Source organism: Sebastes fasciatus, chromosome 11 (genome assembly GCF_043250625.1).
Source record: "Sebastes fasciatus isolate fSebFas1 chromosome 11, fSebFas1.pri, whole genome shotgun sequence".
In the NCBI taxonomy this organism is placed as follows: domain Eukaryota; kingdom Metazoa; phylum Chordata; class Actinopteri; order Perciformes; family Sebastidae; genus Sebastes; species Sebastes fasciatus.
This window is the reverse complement of record NC_133805.1, coordinates 5,404,738-5,423,294: the sequence shown is the minus strand read 5'-3', so window position 1 is coordinate 5,423,294 and position 18,557 is coordinate 5,404,738. Positions and strand designations below refer to the sequence as shown.

General features: G+C 39.2%; 1 protein-coding gene across 1 annotated transcript; it reads right to left on the bottom strand.

Annotated features, from left to right (window-relative positions):
- Nucleotides 1–114: 114 nt before the first annotated feature.
- On the bottom strand, nucleotides 115–18,363 carry LOC141776517 (kinesin-associated protein 3-like). Its single transcript, XM_074650153.1, has 20 exons — nucleotides 18,198–18,363; nucleotides 14,951–15,082; nucleotides 13,867–14,024; nucleotides 13,569–13,630; nucleotides 13,254–13,395; nucleotides 12,858–12,957; nucleotides 12,521–12,645; nucleotides 12,270–12,368; nucleotides 10,537–10,715; nucleotides 10,155–10,317; nucleotides 9,199–9,299; nucleotides 8,263–8,371; nucleotides 7,925–8,037; nucleotides 7,590–7,755; nucleotides 7,102–7,227; nucleotides 6,141–6,239; nucleotides 5,920–6,005; nucleotides 4,513–4,669; nucleotides 3,881–3,965; nucleotides 115–3,732 (listed from the first exon to the last, which is right to left on the bottom strand). The coding sequence occupies exons 1-20, from the start codon at nucleotides 18,224–18,226 to the stop codon at nucleotides 3,630–3,632; spliced, it is 2,334 nt and encodes a 777-aa protein (XP_074506254.1). The 5' UTR covers nucleotides 18,227–18,363; the 3' UTR covers nucleotides 115–3,629.
- Nucleotides 18,364–18,557: the final 194 nt, after the last annotated feature.

The window sequence follows — 18,557 nt, the reverse complement described above, 5'->3', positions numbered from 1 at the left end:
ATCTAATTAAAAGCATCCAACAGGCCGAGAAGGTACATACTGTACAATGTGTTCTGGTGTGAAACACACAGCAGCGTTTGTACTAGAAAACTGTCCAGGACGTGAACACACAGGAGGAGTTTATGGATTTATTTTTTATTAAAGAACCTGAGGATGACAGATAGTGAGAGAGATGGAGAGTATCTATAGTCCAGTACGTGATTATGTTTACAGTGTCTTGTTAAAGTAGCAATAATATCAATTATTATAAAAAAAAAACACAATAATATACATATATTAACAATAACTTACGATAAAAAACAGAACCATGCGTCAAAATGTAACTATATGTGCAAATATGCCTATAAGTAACACAGCATGTTGCTAATTATCAGTGTCCTGCAAACGCAATACAGTATGTGTGACCCCCCTTTTCATATGTAGTGTAGTCAATGGCACAATATACTTAAAGTGGATCTGCTGTATAGCGCTCTGATTCACATTTCTACATTCAGACATGCTCTGTAGTCTAGCAGGAAGTGCCATGCTCAAGGGAACCTTACTTGTTACCATAACCGTGTTGACTCAAGATGACAAACATTCAAGAATCTAGATGCTTTTCAACCAGATGTTCCTCTCCTACGATTTAAGACTTAGAGCCGGTTAATGTTCATTAAGGAAGGAAGGTTTCCTCCGATACAAACTAAGAATAACACTGAGTAGATATACAGTCAGTGACCAGAAACATAGAGACCCCAGCACTGTGTCGGACCGTCTCCGGCCTCACTGCCAGCTGCTACATGTTGCTGGCAGTGACTTCCTGTAGTTAAAGCTCACCTGGCGAGTGGATGCCCCCCTTTTAATGGATTCAGGTTCACCTGGAGAAATAACTCTGGATTCAGCTTTTAGTGCAATTTACAACTTTGAGGACCTAATGATTTAAATAAGGACTATTCAAGTGTTCAGACTGGGAAGTTGATTTACATAAAAAAGAAAAAGATCTGCTGAGTCATGGTACGTGTCCACAGGGGCGTTTTTTATCGCGAGGGGACGCGACGCTTCCCAGCATTGGACGCTTGGTGTGCTGTCCCTAGAAACAAGGCACTCGGCTCCTGATTGGACGAACGCTTTCCCGCTGTTCGCTGCCGCTCCCAGCTTTCAAACCAGAACCAGTATGGAGGCTGGTTTGGAAACTTTCTTCTCTTATTTCACGTAAATAGTTCACCGAAATGTGTTTCTGAAAACATTTCAGTCGAGAAATAATCCATGCAGTTGATGAATCTGTCTTTAATTTGGATCGACAACGTTTATTTTAAACGATCCTCGGGAGTTTAAAGGCGGCGAGTCGCGTCGGACGCCCGTGATTTACATAAAGTAGACGAGCCTTGAACTTTATGCAAATGAGGAGCGGGCGTCTTGACCCCTAGTCTCTCGAATCATAGACAATGAATGGGGGGCGTGGAAAGCACGGAGCCTGTGGACACGTACCGTTACAGACGTCTCTTTCTCAATGTAAGTCTATGGAAAAAAGGTCTTTTTGGGCCCAATGGCATCACGTGACGGACACGGAAGTTGTAGTGCCGCCGTTTGGTCGCTACGAAACTTGGTTTCAAAGCCCGGCGCTCTTCCTGGGGCGCTTGGTGTTTGGTGGCAGGACAATAACACAGTTTATCGGGCTGTCAACGTTAATGCGATAATAATGCGTTAACGCAAATTCGTTTCAACGCCACAAATTTCTTTAATGCATCAGCGCAATTTGGTTGTAGCGGGCTCAGTTTTAGAATTAGAGCGAATATACTGGTATCATATGAAACTAGAAAACCAAAAGAGTCCATCGGTACCAACCATATAATACTAGCTTGTCGGGAAAGTCGCTAAATAACGCTCCAAACTCACGCTAAATTTTGGCGAGGAAAAACTGGCATGAAGGTATGTGAATGAAAATGGGTTCGATGGGTACCAATAATAAATATATACATACATTTGCATAAAGCAGCATATCTGTCCACTCCCATGTTTATAAGAGTATTAAATACTTGACAAATCTCCCATTAAGGTACATTTTGAACAGTTATTACGTAGTGACAAGCTGTGTATCCAGTTGGAAAGAGAGGCGCCCACTTCTTCTGCAGTGACGGGGTTTCTACTTTTCTCGCCGCTGAATAAATGTAATACTGTTCTGGTTTGACCTCAGTAACACACAAAGCACACCGAGTTGTGCCCACAAAAATGACCAGAGCCACATACTGGCACAAGACAGCAGCATTTTAAGCTTCAACTTAGAGCCAACATTTCTCCCGCCGCCACTTTCACACCAGGTTTGCTTTTTTGAATTCTCGACTTAAGTGTAAAAGCACCCGAAGTTATAACAATGTGCCCATTTTACAGCGACACGGACAAAAGACAGCTATGTACATCGTAGTGCATGTTAATGAAATGATTGTAACTTGTACTCGTGTGTGATGGATGAGTCATATTCATTATTATCTACACCGATCAGCCATAACATTATGACCACCTAACTAATATTGAGTAAGTCCCCCTTCTGCCGCTAAAAACAGCCCTGACCCGTCGAGTCATGGACTCCAGTAGACCTCTGAAGGAATGCTGTGGTATCTGGCACCAAGCCGTCAGTAGCAGATCCTTTAAGTCCTGTATAAATTGCGAGGTGGGACCTCTGTGGATCGGACTTGTTTGTCCAGCACATCCCACAGATGCTCGATCGGATTGAGATCTGGAGAATTTTGGAGGCCGAGTCGACACCTGGAACTCGTCGCCGTCCACGTGATGTAAAAGAAAATGTGATTCATCAGCTGAGGTCACCTTCTTCCATTGCTCCGTGGTCCAGTTCTGATGCTCACGACGTGCCCATTGTAGGCACTTTTGGCAGTGGACACAGGTCAGCACGGGGCACCCTGACACCTTTCTATCGGAACCAGCATTAACTTTTTCAGCAGTTTGAGCTCCAGTAGCTCTTCTATTGGATCGGACAACACGGGCCAGCCTTCGCTCCCCACGTGCATCAATGAGCCTCGGGTCTGACCTTGTCGTCCTGACCACTGCAGACCGGGAACATCCAACAAGAGCTGCAGTTCTGGAGATGCTCTGACCCAGTCATCCAGCCAGCACTATTTGGCCCTTGTTGTCAAAGTCGCTCACATCCTTACGCTGGCCCATTTTTCTCTGCTTCCAACACAAAGTTCAAAATGTTCACTTGCTGTCTAATACATCCCCCCACTGCCAGGTGCCATGGTAACCAGATAATCCATGTTATTCACATCCCCTGTCAGTGGTCTTAATGTTATGGCTGATCGGTGTAGGAAAACAAAAACTCATCAACATATATTAGAAATGTCTGTTTACATTCTTTCAGTGATTTGCTGACCCACTAGGAAGTCACTATAAGAAGCCAGTGGGTAAGGAAGACTTCTACTTATCTGGTTAACATGATGGTGAATGAATGAAATGATTAAAAATACTACTTGAAAATCTGCAGGCTCATCATGATTATGTATTTCAGCCTTTACGATCAATGTCTAGTAGCTATACCGATGTGATGCCTTCAGTCATGAGGGATTCTAGCAGTGAAAATTCAATCTAAAGATGTAACAGTGGTCATGCAGGAAGTGGATGAGTATGTGTGTGTCTATCTATGAGTACTGGTAGAAGGGTTGCTCATCAGGTCTGAAGCCGTAGGCAGTAGCCGGTCGTCCAGGTGACGAGCTGGTCTGGTCGAAGACATCGTTACCATCTCTGGAAAAAAACAAAGCCAGTCAGATTAACGCAGACTGTTACTGTTATCATGCTGTTTGTACTTAATGGTTGGTACAGTTTAAGCTGGTTAAAGCTGGACTTCATTCTGTTAAAGACCAGCTCATGTTCCTGGAGTCGTTGAACTCACCCCGTATGGTGCAGGTCTCCATTCTGCGACTGCAGGTCATTGTAGAAATCGGGGCTGACTGAACCGTCTGCTGGAGTTATTCCATCTGAAGACACACGAGGATCAAATGCACACATAAAACAGAGTTTCTTCACAAGCATATCAATTAACTTTGTATTCTTTTCCTGGAAATGTATTAGATAAATTACCAGCTATTGGGGAAATAGCGAAATATAATTATTAAATAATGTTTATAATAAAGTAATTTTTTATAGATTTTGAGGTAAATATTGTATTTGGGGTAATTTGGCAGTAATTCTAAAGAAATTTCAAATAGGTTACTTGCTAATTATCACCTAATTACCACGAGATTTGAGGACCTGTAAAAGGACCGAATGTTTTATGGCTGTATTGAAGCACCAAAAATTAGTGCAATGTTGTTTTACATCAAATTCAATTCGATTTTGAATATTTTCTGATGAATTGTTGACATTTTATTCATCCACCACATGATTAGACACTTTTTTCCTGATGAAAAAATTTGCTTAAATCCTAAAACAAAGAATTCAGAAAAATTTAAAAACGGAAAACACTGAATTTTAGAAAATAATAAAATGTATTTCATAGATTTGTGTTTATGTGTGTGTGTGTACCTGCGCTATAGAACAGATCAGTCCTGTCGTTGTCGTTGTCATAGAGATACGGTTCAGACTCATCGGCTTGGCGACTCTCGACCATCTCCAACCACTGGTTGTTATGGAAACGGAACTTCTCCGACTGAATTTTCCTCCCCCACTCCTCATCGTACTCCTGCAAGACGAAGAAAAGGGTCAACACATTAGAGAACAACCTACAGGCAAAGACAGGGAGGTGTGTTCCTATTCCATATTAAAAGAAATGACTCTGATGGGTTACTTTTGTTACTTCAAAGGGAAAGTTCAGGTGTTCTGAAGCGGGGTTGTATGAGGTACTTCTCCATAGTCAGTGTATTATCTACAGTAGATGACAGTCAGCAGGACTCCAGTTTGGAGAAACAGACAGGAGTACCAGCACTGGAGCAAAGCGATGTACTGCTGTGGATTTTAGACACCTAAAAAAATCCATATCAGTTTAAGTGTACGCTATATTTAGAATATTTTTACCTTGCTGTCAGACAGCCCGTTCTAACGGGGAACTGAATCCGATATCTATGCTCTCTTCAAAGCCACCAGACTCCATTGACAAAAACAGTGATTTGGTGTACCACGGCCTTGATCGGTTAGTTTGTTTGTGTTGTTGTGCGACTTTGGTGAATCCAAACTAACCCTTTAAAACAGTGTTTCTCAAACCTTTTTTTTCTGGGGACCCGGGACCCACTTTTTCAAAATAACAAACCCTTGCGATCCCGAAAGGCCTCTTCTATAAATCATGGGGAAACTAGATTTGTGCATAAATGAACATGACTTTTTTTTATTGCCATTTCCACATCGCCTTGACCAGGTAAACCAGACATTTCAAAAAGTGTTCGATAAATCACTACTTTGTTTTATGCATGCGTTACTGAAAACATATACCAATGTTAAATACTTTATAAATGAGACCAAATAAATACATTCAGGTGGAGTTTACTGCCTCTCGTTACGCTAGTCTTTCATATTAGATTCAATGTTGTGACAAGGCTACAGTTATCAGAACAATATGAACATTCAGGCTCCCTCATGTGGCTCAAAGGTGCACTGCAGATATAAATGTTAAATAAAGATTATGGATTTGGTGACCCTTAAAAAAATCTGCTGCAACCCACCTGTTGGTTCCGACCCAGTCTTTGGGAATGACTGCTTTTAAATACACAATAACACAAACTATACGTTTTGTTTAGGTGAATAAAATCTATTTTTCTGCTGCTCCCGTCCACAGCAGGACATCGCTTTGCTCCCGTGCTGGTATTCCTGTCTGTTTCTCCAAACTCTACTGTAGGCAATACACTAACCTAAATAAACTAACTTCAAAACATCCAAACTATCCCTCTAAAGTTGCTACACTGTGTGTGTGCGCATCAGCAATGTGTGTGTTTCACTTACAGCAATAATATCGAGGGTGTTGTCACACACTTTCCTGATCTCAGCATTCTTGTCATGCATCAGATCTATCAGGTAGGCCGGAGCCTCTACAGAGGAGGTTAAAGAAAGAAGATTGTGTGATAGCGTGTGAAACCTCAACTTCAGGGGCTGTGATCCCGACTACAAGATTCTCATTCAGTCTTTAACTGTAGTGTAGACAGAGTGCACTGTGGGAAGGATACGGGTGTCTTTGATGATGACGTCTCGTGTAGCTTGGTGAAACACCATCTGATAGAAGACGTAGACTATCTGACACACAAACTCATCGTCCTCCTGTTGGGCTGCATTCAACAAACAGAAGAACATTCGGAAAGCAGGTTATAAAACTTTCATATTTCATATTGCCTGTGAGAACTATTTGGTTTATTTGTTTTTTAAAATATAGTTATAAATGAGTAGCCTCTTCTAATCTTCTCTTTTATACTTTACTGTGTTTTACTGTAAATTGTATTATTATTTGTATTTTATTATTTATTTTATTATTTATTTATTTCATTTTTCTTTATTTACTTATTTTATTGTATTATCTACTTTATTTTTCTTTATGTACTTATTTTATTATATTTTTCTTTACTTACTTATTTAATTTTATTGTTTATTTTATTTTTCTTTATTTACTTATTTAATTTTTTTTTTTTACTTGTTTTTTAATTGATTCATTTTTACTTAGATTTTTAATATCACAATGAATATCTCTATTTTATTTATTTTATGATCTCTTTATTTTTATATTATTTATTTGTTATTATTATTGTATTTTTTAACTAAGTCTTTTTTACTTAATATTTATCATCACTATTTCTATCTCTCTATCTCTCCATGTATAGAGATATTTATCTATGTACATTTACCCCTCTGGTAAGGTGCACTGACACTTAAAAAACAGAACTGCTGATCCATGTATGCCCTGAAAACTTCATTAAACAAAACTGTGAAATCATAAATAAATAAATAAATAAATAAATAGCTTTTTATTTGACCTTGAGGTCATTGGGTTATTGCATTTAAACAATAATAAATGGTGTGTAAACATGTATCACTCACTGTGCTCCTGAGTCTAAAACACAACATCTTGAACAAAGCCACAGGTGTATGTGTATGTATGTGTGTATGTGTGTGTGTGTGTGTGTGTGTGTGCGTTACCATTCAGTAGCTCGATAAGGGCGGGAATAATGCCAGATTTAGCCAACATGGCGGCACAGGCATCATCCATGGAAACGGTTCCGATCATTATCACCACCTCCAGGATGAGGTCGTCCTCTGCTGAGCCTGAAACACACGGTGCCTTCACATGAAACTCCTGTTTACAACACGGGAAGTCGTGTACACGATATGCTCGGCGTTCAAGTGGTTAAGTCATGAGAACACCGCTGCTAGGCAACAGCAACATGGACCGCTTGAAAGCCCGTCTGAGGACGACCCAATGACATCAATTCTGATAGTTGTATTATCACTCTTTTACATCCACTACTGTTGGTTTTGTGTTATTAGTCCTACTTGTATTAGTTATTACAGCTGCTGGGCTATTATATTATATTATATATATATATATATATATATATGGCTTAGACCCCCAGAGGGTTAAGGGATGTTCTGAAGTTTATATCTGTGCCTCTGAATGTAATCAGTACCTGGTTTAAGCCTGTCTTTGAGGTAGGGTACCAGGTTGTACTCCTTCAGCACCAACTCCCAGTCCAGGTCCGGGATGGTGAGGTTGGCCAGCGTCCCCAGACACTCCAGAACCCACTCCTCCTCTTCCTCTGCTCGGATCTCTGCTGCCAGGTCACCGACATAGTCCTGACGGGGACAGACAGAAGACGTCATTCACGACACTAAATCCCTCCAGTAAGAGATAAAAGACCGCTTCTACTGCTTGCACTACCGATAACAGTAACACTGATACTTGTGCTGATACTAATATAACCATTTTATTGAGTAGTATTTTGACTGTGTGTTTATAACTCACTATGAACACTGGTTTGGTCGGTCCGTCATGTTGCGAGATGTTCCTGATCATCTTCATCAGAAGGCCGTCTTTCATCTTCAGAGCTCTCTTCATGAGCATCTTCAGCCCGTTTCCTACAGACACAGAAACATAAACAGAGACTCCGTACAGTAAAACAGAAGGAGCGTCCGTCTTCCTGAGCCAGAAACCGATTCAAGACTCAACTCAATAGTACGACACCAGCACTGGCAGACAATGGAAGACCTACTTGTCGGGGAAAGTGTCTACTCCTGGAGGAATTTACAGAGATAGTGAGACATTATCTGGTCGTAAAATGCAGCTCGGATAATAAAGAATACCTTCACACATGAGCTGTGCGTTCCTCTTGTTTGCAGCCAGGTTGATGCAGATGGAGATGAGCTCCGCTTCGGTATCCTCCTCACCGTGCTCATACAGCATTTGCATTAGCTAGACACAGACACAAAGACAATTTCACCTGAGACTTTAGAGCTATCAAAGCCAGTATAGATGTTGAAGTTAAAGGGAAAGTTCACTCCAAAATCAAATTCATATTTTTCCTCTTATCTGTAGCGCTATTTATCAATCTAGATTGTTTTGCTGTGAGTTGCTGAGTGTTGGAGATACCTGCCGTGGCGATGTCTGCCTTCTCTCCAGTATAATGGAACTAGATGGCACTCGGCTTGTGGAGCTCACAGCGCCAAAAGTACATTATTCTACCGAACTACACCCGCCAACCGTTTCACCGTGCAGAAGGAAGCGTGCACCGACTCTTGGACGAGACGCTCGTGATACAAGAGATGTAATCATTTATGGCGTGTAACGTTAGCTAGCTCAGTGGTGCTAGCAGTCATGAGCACAAACCTCTCATCAAGCTGGCGGGTGTAGTTGGGTAGAAAGAAAATAGTTTCTACGTGAAACTGCTCACAACGAGGTCTGAGGATCAGCTTGATTTCGGGGAAGACACATTGCTGTTGAGTTTTTAATATGTTATTATTTATTTTATTTTTCTTTATTTCATTATTTTATTTTTTATTTATTATTTATTAACTTATTTTTTTTATCATCTACTTTATTTTTATTTATGTACTTATTTAACAGTTTTTCAAATGTTTTGATTTTGGTGCTTTGAGCGGAATCGAAACAACTCTAATAAATAGCACTACAGGTGAGAAGACAAGAATATGGACTTTTTGTTATTTTGGGGCTGAACTGTCCCTTTAACAATTCTTATTCCTTAAGATGTTTAAAGTGGTTTTCAGTGTGTTTCATCGTACCTGAGGTATGCAGTCAGTGTAAACAAACATGCCCTTAAAACGGTCGTCGATGCTGATGTGATACAGGATACGCATGACCACCTGACGGTTGCTCTCATCACCTGCACGACAACAAACATACACACGACATCAGTCAAGATATTCTCATACTCTGGTTAATAACAACTGGTTAATGGAAAAAATAACCATCTTACAATATCATGTAAATCAACACCTCGTTAGCATGCGGATGTTAAGTAAGGGATAATGTTTACATCGTGTTCACCATCTTATAGCTCAGAGTATTAGATATATGTGGCTGGCAAATTTAGTTTGGATGATGGTACTAAATGAAAATTCAATGGACGATGTCGGGACTTGAATGTCTGTACCAGATTTACTGGCAGCTGTTACTCTAAAATCACACATGTCAACCTCATGGTGCTACAGGAAAGGTCAGAGGATCACCAGAGTCAGTAGGATTAATCCTTTGGGATCATGAATGTCTGTACGAAATTTCACAGCCATCCATTTAATAGGTAAGATATTTCAGTCTGGACCAAAGTTGTTGACCGACTGACCGACATTTCCATCCATCGAGACGCTAGCATTGCTAAAAACATTATGGGCTTTGTTAAGGTCGTTATTCATCACATGGCTACTGTACTGTGAATAAATGTAAATGTAAATGTAAATGCATAGACAGAAGGCGTTTTTGGACATTTTCAAGGTTCTAAGAACCGACTTTTTATTGTGTCCGCACCACAAGAACTAGGAACGATCGTAGTTCTTAGAACGCCGTTTTGAGGGACTTTTATTAGCTCCTATTTCAGACTAGAACAAGAGGAACCGTGAGTGATGTAAGTCTACGGTGATTGGTCAAACACGTGAGCCAATGCAGCAGAGTTCCTCTCCAGGAGTCCCCAGAACTGTCTAGTATATAGTATGTATGCTATTATGTTAGTGTGTACTCTTACCCAACAAGGCAGTCAATTTCGGTAACAGTCCAACTTCCACCATCTTGCCTCTGAGTCCAGAGTCAAAGGAGAGGTTGAGCAGCAGACGCAGACTCAGGTTTAACAGGTCTTCATGGTCACAGGGAACCAGGCGAGCCAATCGCTCTACAGTATCCACCTCGGCCTGAACATCACAAACACATACAGTAGTGTATGACGAGAGAACATTCTGCATCACGACCACAATTCCTGTTGAGACATTCAGACTTCAAATCCTGAGTACAATGACTCAACATCACTTGGTCTCAGTGCAAATAAATACGTGAAATGATATTTTAGGTTCCTCCTCCGTCCCTCGCCGCTCCGTTAATCTCTGCCGACGGGATGAATCTCTTCCACTCACCATGTCGTTCTTGTTCTCCAGGAAGATGGACAGCTTCTTGAGGAATGAAACCACCAGGACCAGCAGCTCCTCGTCGTCCCGTTCAAGAACTTTAACGAGCAGACCGACGATGTTTTTGTTCCTCATCTTCAGCTCCGTCCTCGTGTCCTCGGCCAGGTTCAACAGGAGGTAAAGAGACACTGGGAGACAGCGAGAGGGACATTAAGAGAGGAAGAAATGAGAAACAGAAGGAGAGAGAAAATTAGAGATAATATTAGAAATTTAAGCCAAAAAAATACTGATTTCATTCAAAAACGTATGTTTTAGGTTTAATAAAGCTACTAGCTATGAATAGGAGTTAAACAATACTGTGAACTAATGCTGCTTTCACACAGATGGAGATAATGTGGTAATGATTCAGCGCTACTCTACAGAGTAAATATGGGTGAGAAAGTCCTAATGCATTACTTATAAAATACAAGTTGCTGGGATGTGACAAGGAATGCACTTTAAAGCTGGGGTAGGCAGTTTTTGTTTTGGCATCATCGGACGAAATGTCCATAATAACCTTTCAGCATATTGTAATTCAAGTGTTCTGAGAGAAAACTAGACTTCTGCACCTCCTCATGGCTCTGTTTTCAGGGTTTAAAAAATGACTTTGGCCAATCACAGGTCATTTCAGAGAGAGGATGTTCCTATTGGCTGTTCTAGAAATACAGATACACGTACACGTCCCTTCAGATGGTTAAAGCCTGATTCAACGGCGGAGTATCCTGCAGGAAAAGTTGCTATTCCAGCATTGGTAACAGCTGCCTACACTGCAAAACAACCTCAAAAAAAGAAGACGGACTTATCAAAGAGAGTCCGACAATATCGGCGAAGCGTTTCAGAGATGGAGAGAAAGTGTTGCAAATAGTTTATCCTTCTGCTAACCGTAGCCATGAGGTCACACCTGCGGCTAACTAACACCGTGTCCTAACTGGATGTGACGCGAGCGAGCGTCAGTGACAAAATCAGCTTGATTACACCGTGTTCTATTGGAGAGTTCTAGCTGGCCGCGAGCGACACAACGTTTTGAGCTGCACTTTTGTCGGACGCCCCGTTTAATTTTTTTTTCTGTCACTTGCATTGAGAGCGCCGCAACATGGACGAGGAATGGCTAAATAGTTTACATAAAATGAGCCGTCAGGGTCGCCGACAGCGAGAGAAAACCGGGTCAGTTGTCCTGGATGTAGATGAGGACATTAACTTGATCATTTTCACTTTGAGCATAAGCACTGACGCTCGCAGTTAGAGAAAAATGTTGCCTAATAGTATAGTAATTATTATTAGCAACATTCTAACAGTTTAGCCTTCTGCTAACCATAGCCAAAGGCTTCGGCTCATTCACACCAGATCAGGCGTTGCAGCGATTCGCCGCAGGGTTGTGCGGCAGTGTGGGAGAGTCACATTAATGGCTCACTGACTGCTCATCGCTGGATTGTACAGCTTTGGATCGCCAATTACCTGATTGGCCACCTCAGCGTGACGTCGGGTTACGTTTCTCCAAAAGTTTTTTTTGCCCATTACAGAAAACTCCCTGGAATTTTTGCTCAAATATCGTCCCAAAAAACTGCCTCCCTCAGCTTTAATTTGGATTTAACAATCTTACATCAACACTGCATTCACATCACAGCAAAGAAGAACACACTGGTGTTATTGCCACAGTATGACAAAAAACAAACATGTTATGTGATACTGAAACTCCGGTCCACCTCTGAGCAGCTGTTCCTGTTTAGACAGAAGGCCATGGTATTTTCTCACAGCTTTGTCCTGATCTCTCCTCAGAGAGCCGTTCTCTGGTGATGACTCGCGTACACAAATGAGAGTTAAGGAACACGCGTTGTATACACACATATATATCTCAAATGTTAATTCTTTACAGTCAAGCTTAGCTATTAAATGTTAAAACGGCTTGCCGTACCTCTCTATACAGGAGGAGGGTAGACAGCAGATAAAAGGATATAAGCCTTGTTTTTCTTGCGGAGCTCCTCTCGCCACACATCGTGTCTCTTCAGCTCGTGCTCCACCACGCTCATACATAGCGCTCCGATCTTATAATGACTCACCACTCCGTGAAACTGGGAGAAACTGGAGGAGAGAAGAGGAGACGTACCATGTAAAAGGGAGGAAGAACAGTACGACATACTAAAGCAATGTGTGCCATTGTGTGTGTGTGTGTGTGTGTGTGTGTGTGTGTGTGTGTGTGTATGTGTGTGTGTGTGTGTGTGTGTGTGTGTGTGTGTGTGTGTGTGTATGTGTGTGTGTGTGTGTGTGTGTGTGTGTGTGTGTTTGTGTGTTACCTGGAGAAGCAGAAGAAGATGTAAATGATGATGGTAGCAAGCTCTACGCTCTGTTTCCAGTCCTCCCTCAATACTCTGGCCAGAGCACCAAGGGCTGCCTCTACACACACACACACACACACACGCATTCAGTTATTAATGTGAGGTGATAGGACTCATACAGGTACAGCAGACTGCGGCACTGTTTCTGGCACCATTTGGTTGCCTGCTACAGAAACATCCATGTTAGGAGGTTAGAGCAAAAACCACCTACAGAAAAACAATCTTTACCGACAAAAAATACAAGAGAGAAGACTTCACAAATGCACCCTTTGATTGGCTGAATGAAGGACAAATGCACCACATCTTAAGCTGCTAAGTAAAATAAGTATGCATGTAAATGTAGGTATGGGTTACCGTTGTGTAGCAGCTCCTCCAGGTTATCAGGGTTGCGGGCGAGCTGCAGGATGAGAGCAGAGCCTCGGATCTTCTCTGGGATGCCTTCATAGAGCATTTCAATGTACTCATCCACTCTGGTTATACTGGCTTCCTCATTTAACTACACAGACAAACAGAAAACACAGACACAGACTGTGACTGACTAGTGACAGCCAGGGCATGACACTACTCCAGTGAACAATAAACATGAGATTTGAAGCTTTTAGGTTTCAGTTTTCCTCCAGGAATGAGTCCTAAAGGTGTGAAAGGGGCTTGTGCTTTACGTTGTTGTACCTCCATTCCTTCAAACGGTGTCAGCTCTCTGGGTTTCACGGTTCTTTTCTCTTTCTTCTCCACTGAGGACACAAAAACACAAACAACCACAATAAAAACTACCGTATTTCCTTCAAAACTTGACAGTTTGATAATTCTTTGTTTGGTTTATCATTTTATTAGATACTGTACATCTACGCATGAATCTTCTCATCATGTATTCAACAATATATATATATATGTAAACAATATTGATATGTAACAGGATCTACATGTTGAGACTCTACAGCAAGGGTGTAAAAACGGTGACCCGACTGACTTTTGCCCTCCACGGGGGATGACTTCCTGTTCTGCAGGTAGTAGAGGAGCTGCTCCACCTGGGGCAACCGGGAAGGAGGGATGAGTTTACACTCCTCCACCACTTTCTTGGCCAAGGCTCCCACATCTGTACTAGGAGAGAGACTCTTCACTCGGATACTGGAGGGAGAACAAAGAGAAGGGTGACAGATAAAGGTGGTTGGCTGGTGGATTTCATCCATTTGCTCAGCTCTCAGCAGCTTTATAGGAACGCAGTGAAGTGAAATTTAATACTAAGTAACTTACATTCCTACAACAGAATTTAAGACAATGCAAAACCTAAAAAACGTCCGCTATTCGATCTTTCGGAGGTTGTAGCAGGCTCAGTTTAAAGCTATTGAAGATACTGGTATCATATGAAACTAGAAAACCTACAAATCCATTGATACCAACCATGTCATGCTATCTTGTCGCAAAGGAGGTTAAATAACACTCCAAATTTACGCTAAATTTTGGCGAAGAAAAACTGTCATGGTAATTTTAAAAGGGGTCCCTTGACCTCTGACCTCCAGCTATGTGAATGTAAATGGGTTCTATGGGTACCCACGAGTCTCCCCTTTACAGACATGCCTACTTTATGATAATCACATGCAGTTTGGGGCAAGTCATAATCAAGTCAGCACACTGACACACTGACAGCTGTTGTTGCCTGTTGGGCTGCAGTTTGACATGTTATGATTGGAGCATATTGTGTTATGCTAAATGCAGTACCTGTGAGGGTTTATGGACAATATTTGTCATTGTTTTGTGTCATTAATTGATTTACAATAATAAATATATACATACATTTGCATAAAGCAAGCTAATTTGCCCACTTAATAAATCACAATATATCATCTTGCTTACAGTATCGCAATATATTCAGTCGTTACCCCTGTATCATGATACGTATCGTATCGCCAGATCCTAATGTTTAGGATACCAAACTATTGAAAATACAACAAACTAGAATCGTTCCATTTCAATTCAAGTGGAGAAAGAAGAAGATATTAAAAGGTCATGGGAAAGAAGAAGAGTTTTGTGTAGAAAATCGAGAGTTCACTCACATTTTTTGTCCCTCCTTTCGTTCGCCCAGCATATGTCCTCCACCCTCTCCCAGTATAGACGCTTCCACCTCATAGTGGACCACCAGGGCCTTCTCTGTGGGGTGGACATCCAGACTGCCCGCAGTCACTTTGCTTTGGATGATAACAGATAATAGAACGTTAAGTAAACAATAACTCAAACATCTTTGTTCCATAACTTTGTAGAACTCTTTTTAAATACATAATAAATAACCTTTGCATTGGGGTCAAGTTTATACATGTCTATGTATATATATCTATGTATATATGTTTATGTATATATGTTTATGTATATATATATATATATATATATATGTCTCTGTATATATGTCTCTGTATATATATCTATGTATATATGTCTATGTATATATATCTATGTATATATGTCTCTGTATATATGTCTATGTATATATATATGTCTCTGTATATATGTTTATGTATATATATATATATGTCTCTGTATATATGTCTCTGTATATATGTTTATGTATATATATATATGTCTCTGTATATATGTTTATGTATATATATATATATATCTATGTATATATGTCTCTGTATATATGTTTATGTATATATATATATATGTCTCTGTATATATGTATATATGTCTATATGTCTATGTATATATGTCTATGTATATATGTCTCTGTATATATGTTTATGTATATATATATATATATATGTCTCTGTATATATGTATATATGTCTATGTATATATGTCTATGTATATATGTTTATGTATATATATATATATATATATATATGTCTATGTATATATGTCTATGTATATATGTCTCTGTATATATGTTTATGTATATATATATATATGTCTCTGTATATATGTATATATGTCTATGTATATATGTTTATGTATATATATATATATATATATATATATATGTCTATGTATATATGTCTATGTATATATATCTATGTATATATGTTTATGTATATATGTCTATGTATATATGTTTATGTATATATATATATATATATGTCTATGTATATATGTCTATGTATATATGTTTATGTATATATGTCTATGTATATATGTTTATGTATATATATATATATATGTCTATGTATATATGTCTATGTATATATGTTTATGTATATATGTCTCTGTATATATGTTTATGTATATATATATATATATATGTCTATGTATATATGTCTATGTATATATGTTTATGTATATATGTCTCTGTATATATGTTTATGTATATATATATATATATGTCTATGTATATATGTCTATGTATATATGTTTATGTATATATGTTTATGTATATATATATATATATGTCTATGTATATATGTCTATGTATATATGTTTATGTATATATGTTTATGTATATATATATATATATGTCTATGTATATATGTCTATGTATATATGTTTATGTATATATGTTTATGTATATATGTTTATGTATATATATGTCTATGTATATATGTCTATGTATATATGTTTATGTATATATGTCTCTGTATATATGTTTATGTATATATATATATATATGTCTATGTATATATGTCTATGTATATATGTCTATGTATATATGTCTCTGTATATATGTTTATGTATATATATATATATATGTCTATGTATATATGTATATATGTCTATGTATATATGTCTCTGTATATATGTCTCTGTATATATGTTTATGTATATATATATATATATATGTCTATGTATATATGTATATATGTCTATGTATATATGTCTCTGTATATATGTTTATGTATATATATATATATATGTCTCTGTATATATGTATATATGTATATATGTTTATGTATATGTATCTATGGTTAAAACACTGAACATTTAACCATCCACCATAACAATAAGGTTATATTTGAAGACACGCCCAGACAGCGAGGTGCTGGCTCGCTGTAACACAGATATCCCACTCCCCTTCATCCAGGGTAGCACCAAACCCCGTTCATCAATCCGTCGGTTTATCAATCTGTCGGTTGAATGTGTTTACCGGTGAAAATATAGGTCGATTAGGAAATAAAATACATTTTTTATGGTCTTGTGGGGGATTCGGCACTGTCGAAATTCACCAGGCAGCACAGGTTATTTCCTTATACTGATTTACACAGATAAGCTCCCTCTTATTCCACGAAGGGTCGGTTTAGGAGAAACATGATTGTGGAAGCCAGCAGGCCGGTTGTTAAAAGCAAGATTATTATCAAATATATGTTTTATCCGTGGATTACATGTATGCCGAATTGATTGTTGGGTCGTATTGGTTTACAAAAACTCTTAAAATATCTTATACTTGGTACTGGCTTTGCCCAGTGAGCAAGAAAACATTAAATCCCCTTAAATTTGACTAGTGTTATGCTTGAGCTTCTCTCCATGTACGCCGGTTGTAAAATGCAAGATTTTTTATCAAGTATGTGTTTCATCTGTTGATTACATGTATGCCGAATTGATTGTTGGGTCGTACTGATTTAGAAAAACTCTTAAAATATCTCATACTTGGTACTGGTTTTGCCCGGCGAGCATGAAAACATTAAATCCCCTTAAATGTGACTGGTGTTTGGCGTTCGCTTCTCTCTGTGCACCGGAAGCAAGCACTCCTGTTGTTAAATGCAAGATTATTACCAAGTATGTGTATCATCCGTGGATTTCATATATGCCGAATTGATTGTTGGGTCGTATTGGTTTACAAAAACTCTTAAAATATCGTAGAGTTACTACTGGTTTTGCCCGGCGAGCTAGAAAACATTAAATCCCCTTAAATTTGACCAGTAATTGGCGTGAGCTTCTCTCCATGCATCGAAAGCAGGCACGCCAGTTGTTAAATGCAAGATTATTATCAAATATGTGTTTTATCTGTGGATTACATGTATGCCGAATTGATTGGTGGGTCGTACTGGTTTACAAAAACTCTTAAAATATCTTATACTTAGTACTGGTTTTGCCCGGCGAGCATGAAAACATTAAATCCCCTTAAATTTGGCTGGAGTTTGGCTTGAGCTTCTCTACACGCATCAGAACCGCACGCATCAAGGCTAACTACAGATGATGGGGGATTTATATAACAAACACTCCTTTAGTCTCATCTAACCTAGATGCTTGTTAAACGTTTAAATGCTGCCATATTTTAATTAGCTATATTAACGCCCAATAAGCATTGTAGTAAGGTTAGCTGTTGTTACCTTTCCACCAAAAATACACTGAAATAATGTGAAGTTAATGTCTCACCGTTTGAGGTAGCGTGCGTCATCCTGCATCTTCTTCCAATGTAGTGATTCAGATTTATAATTAACTTAATAGCTCGATTGCATTTACTGTATTCCCCCCAAATCACGGTCATATAGATCTGAGGTCTGACTGCTAGCACTGTCAGATACTGATGGGTCGGTGACGAACGAGTCGGCGACGAACGAGTCGGCTTTTTGAGCCGGCTCTTTTAAAGGGACTATTTGTAACTTTCAGAAATGCTTGTTAACAGCACCTGTGGCCGTTAAGTCAACGAAAGTCAGCGTCCTGTTGCTCGCTCTAAATAGACACGAACGAGCATCGCTCAAAACAGTGAGGCGACACACGTCAGCTAAAACCACA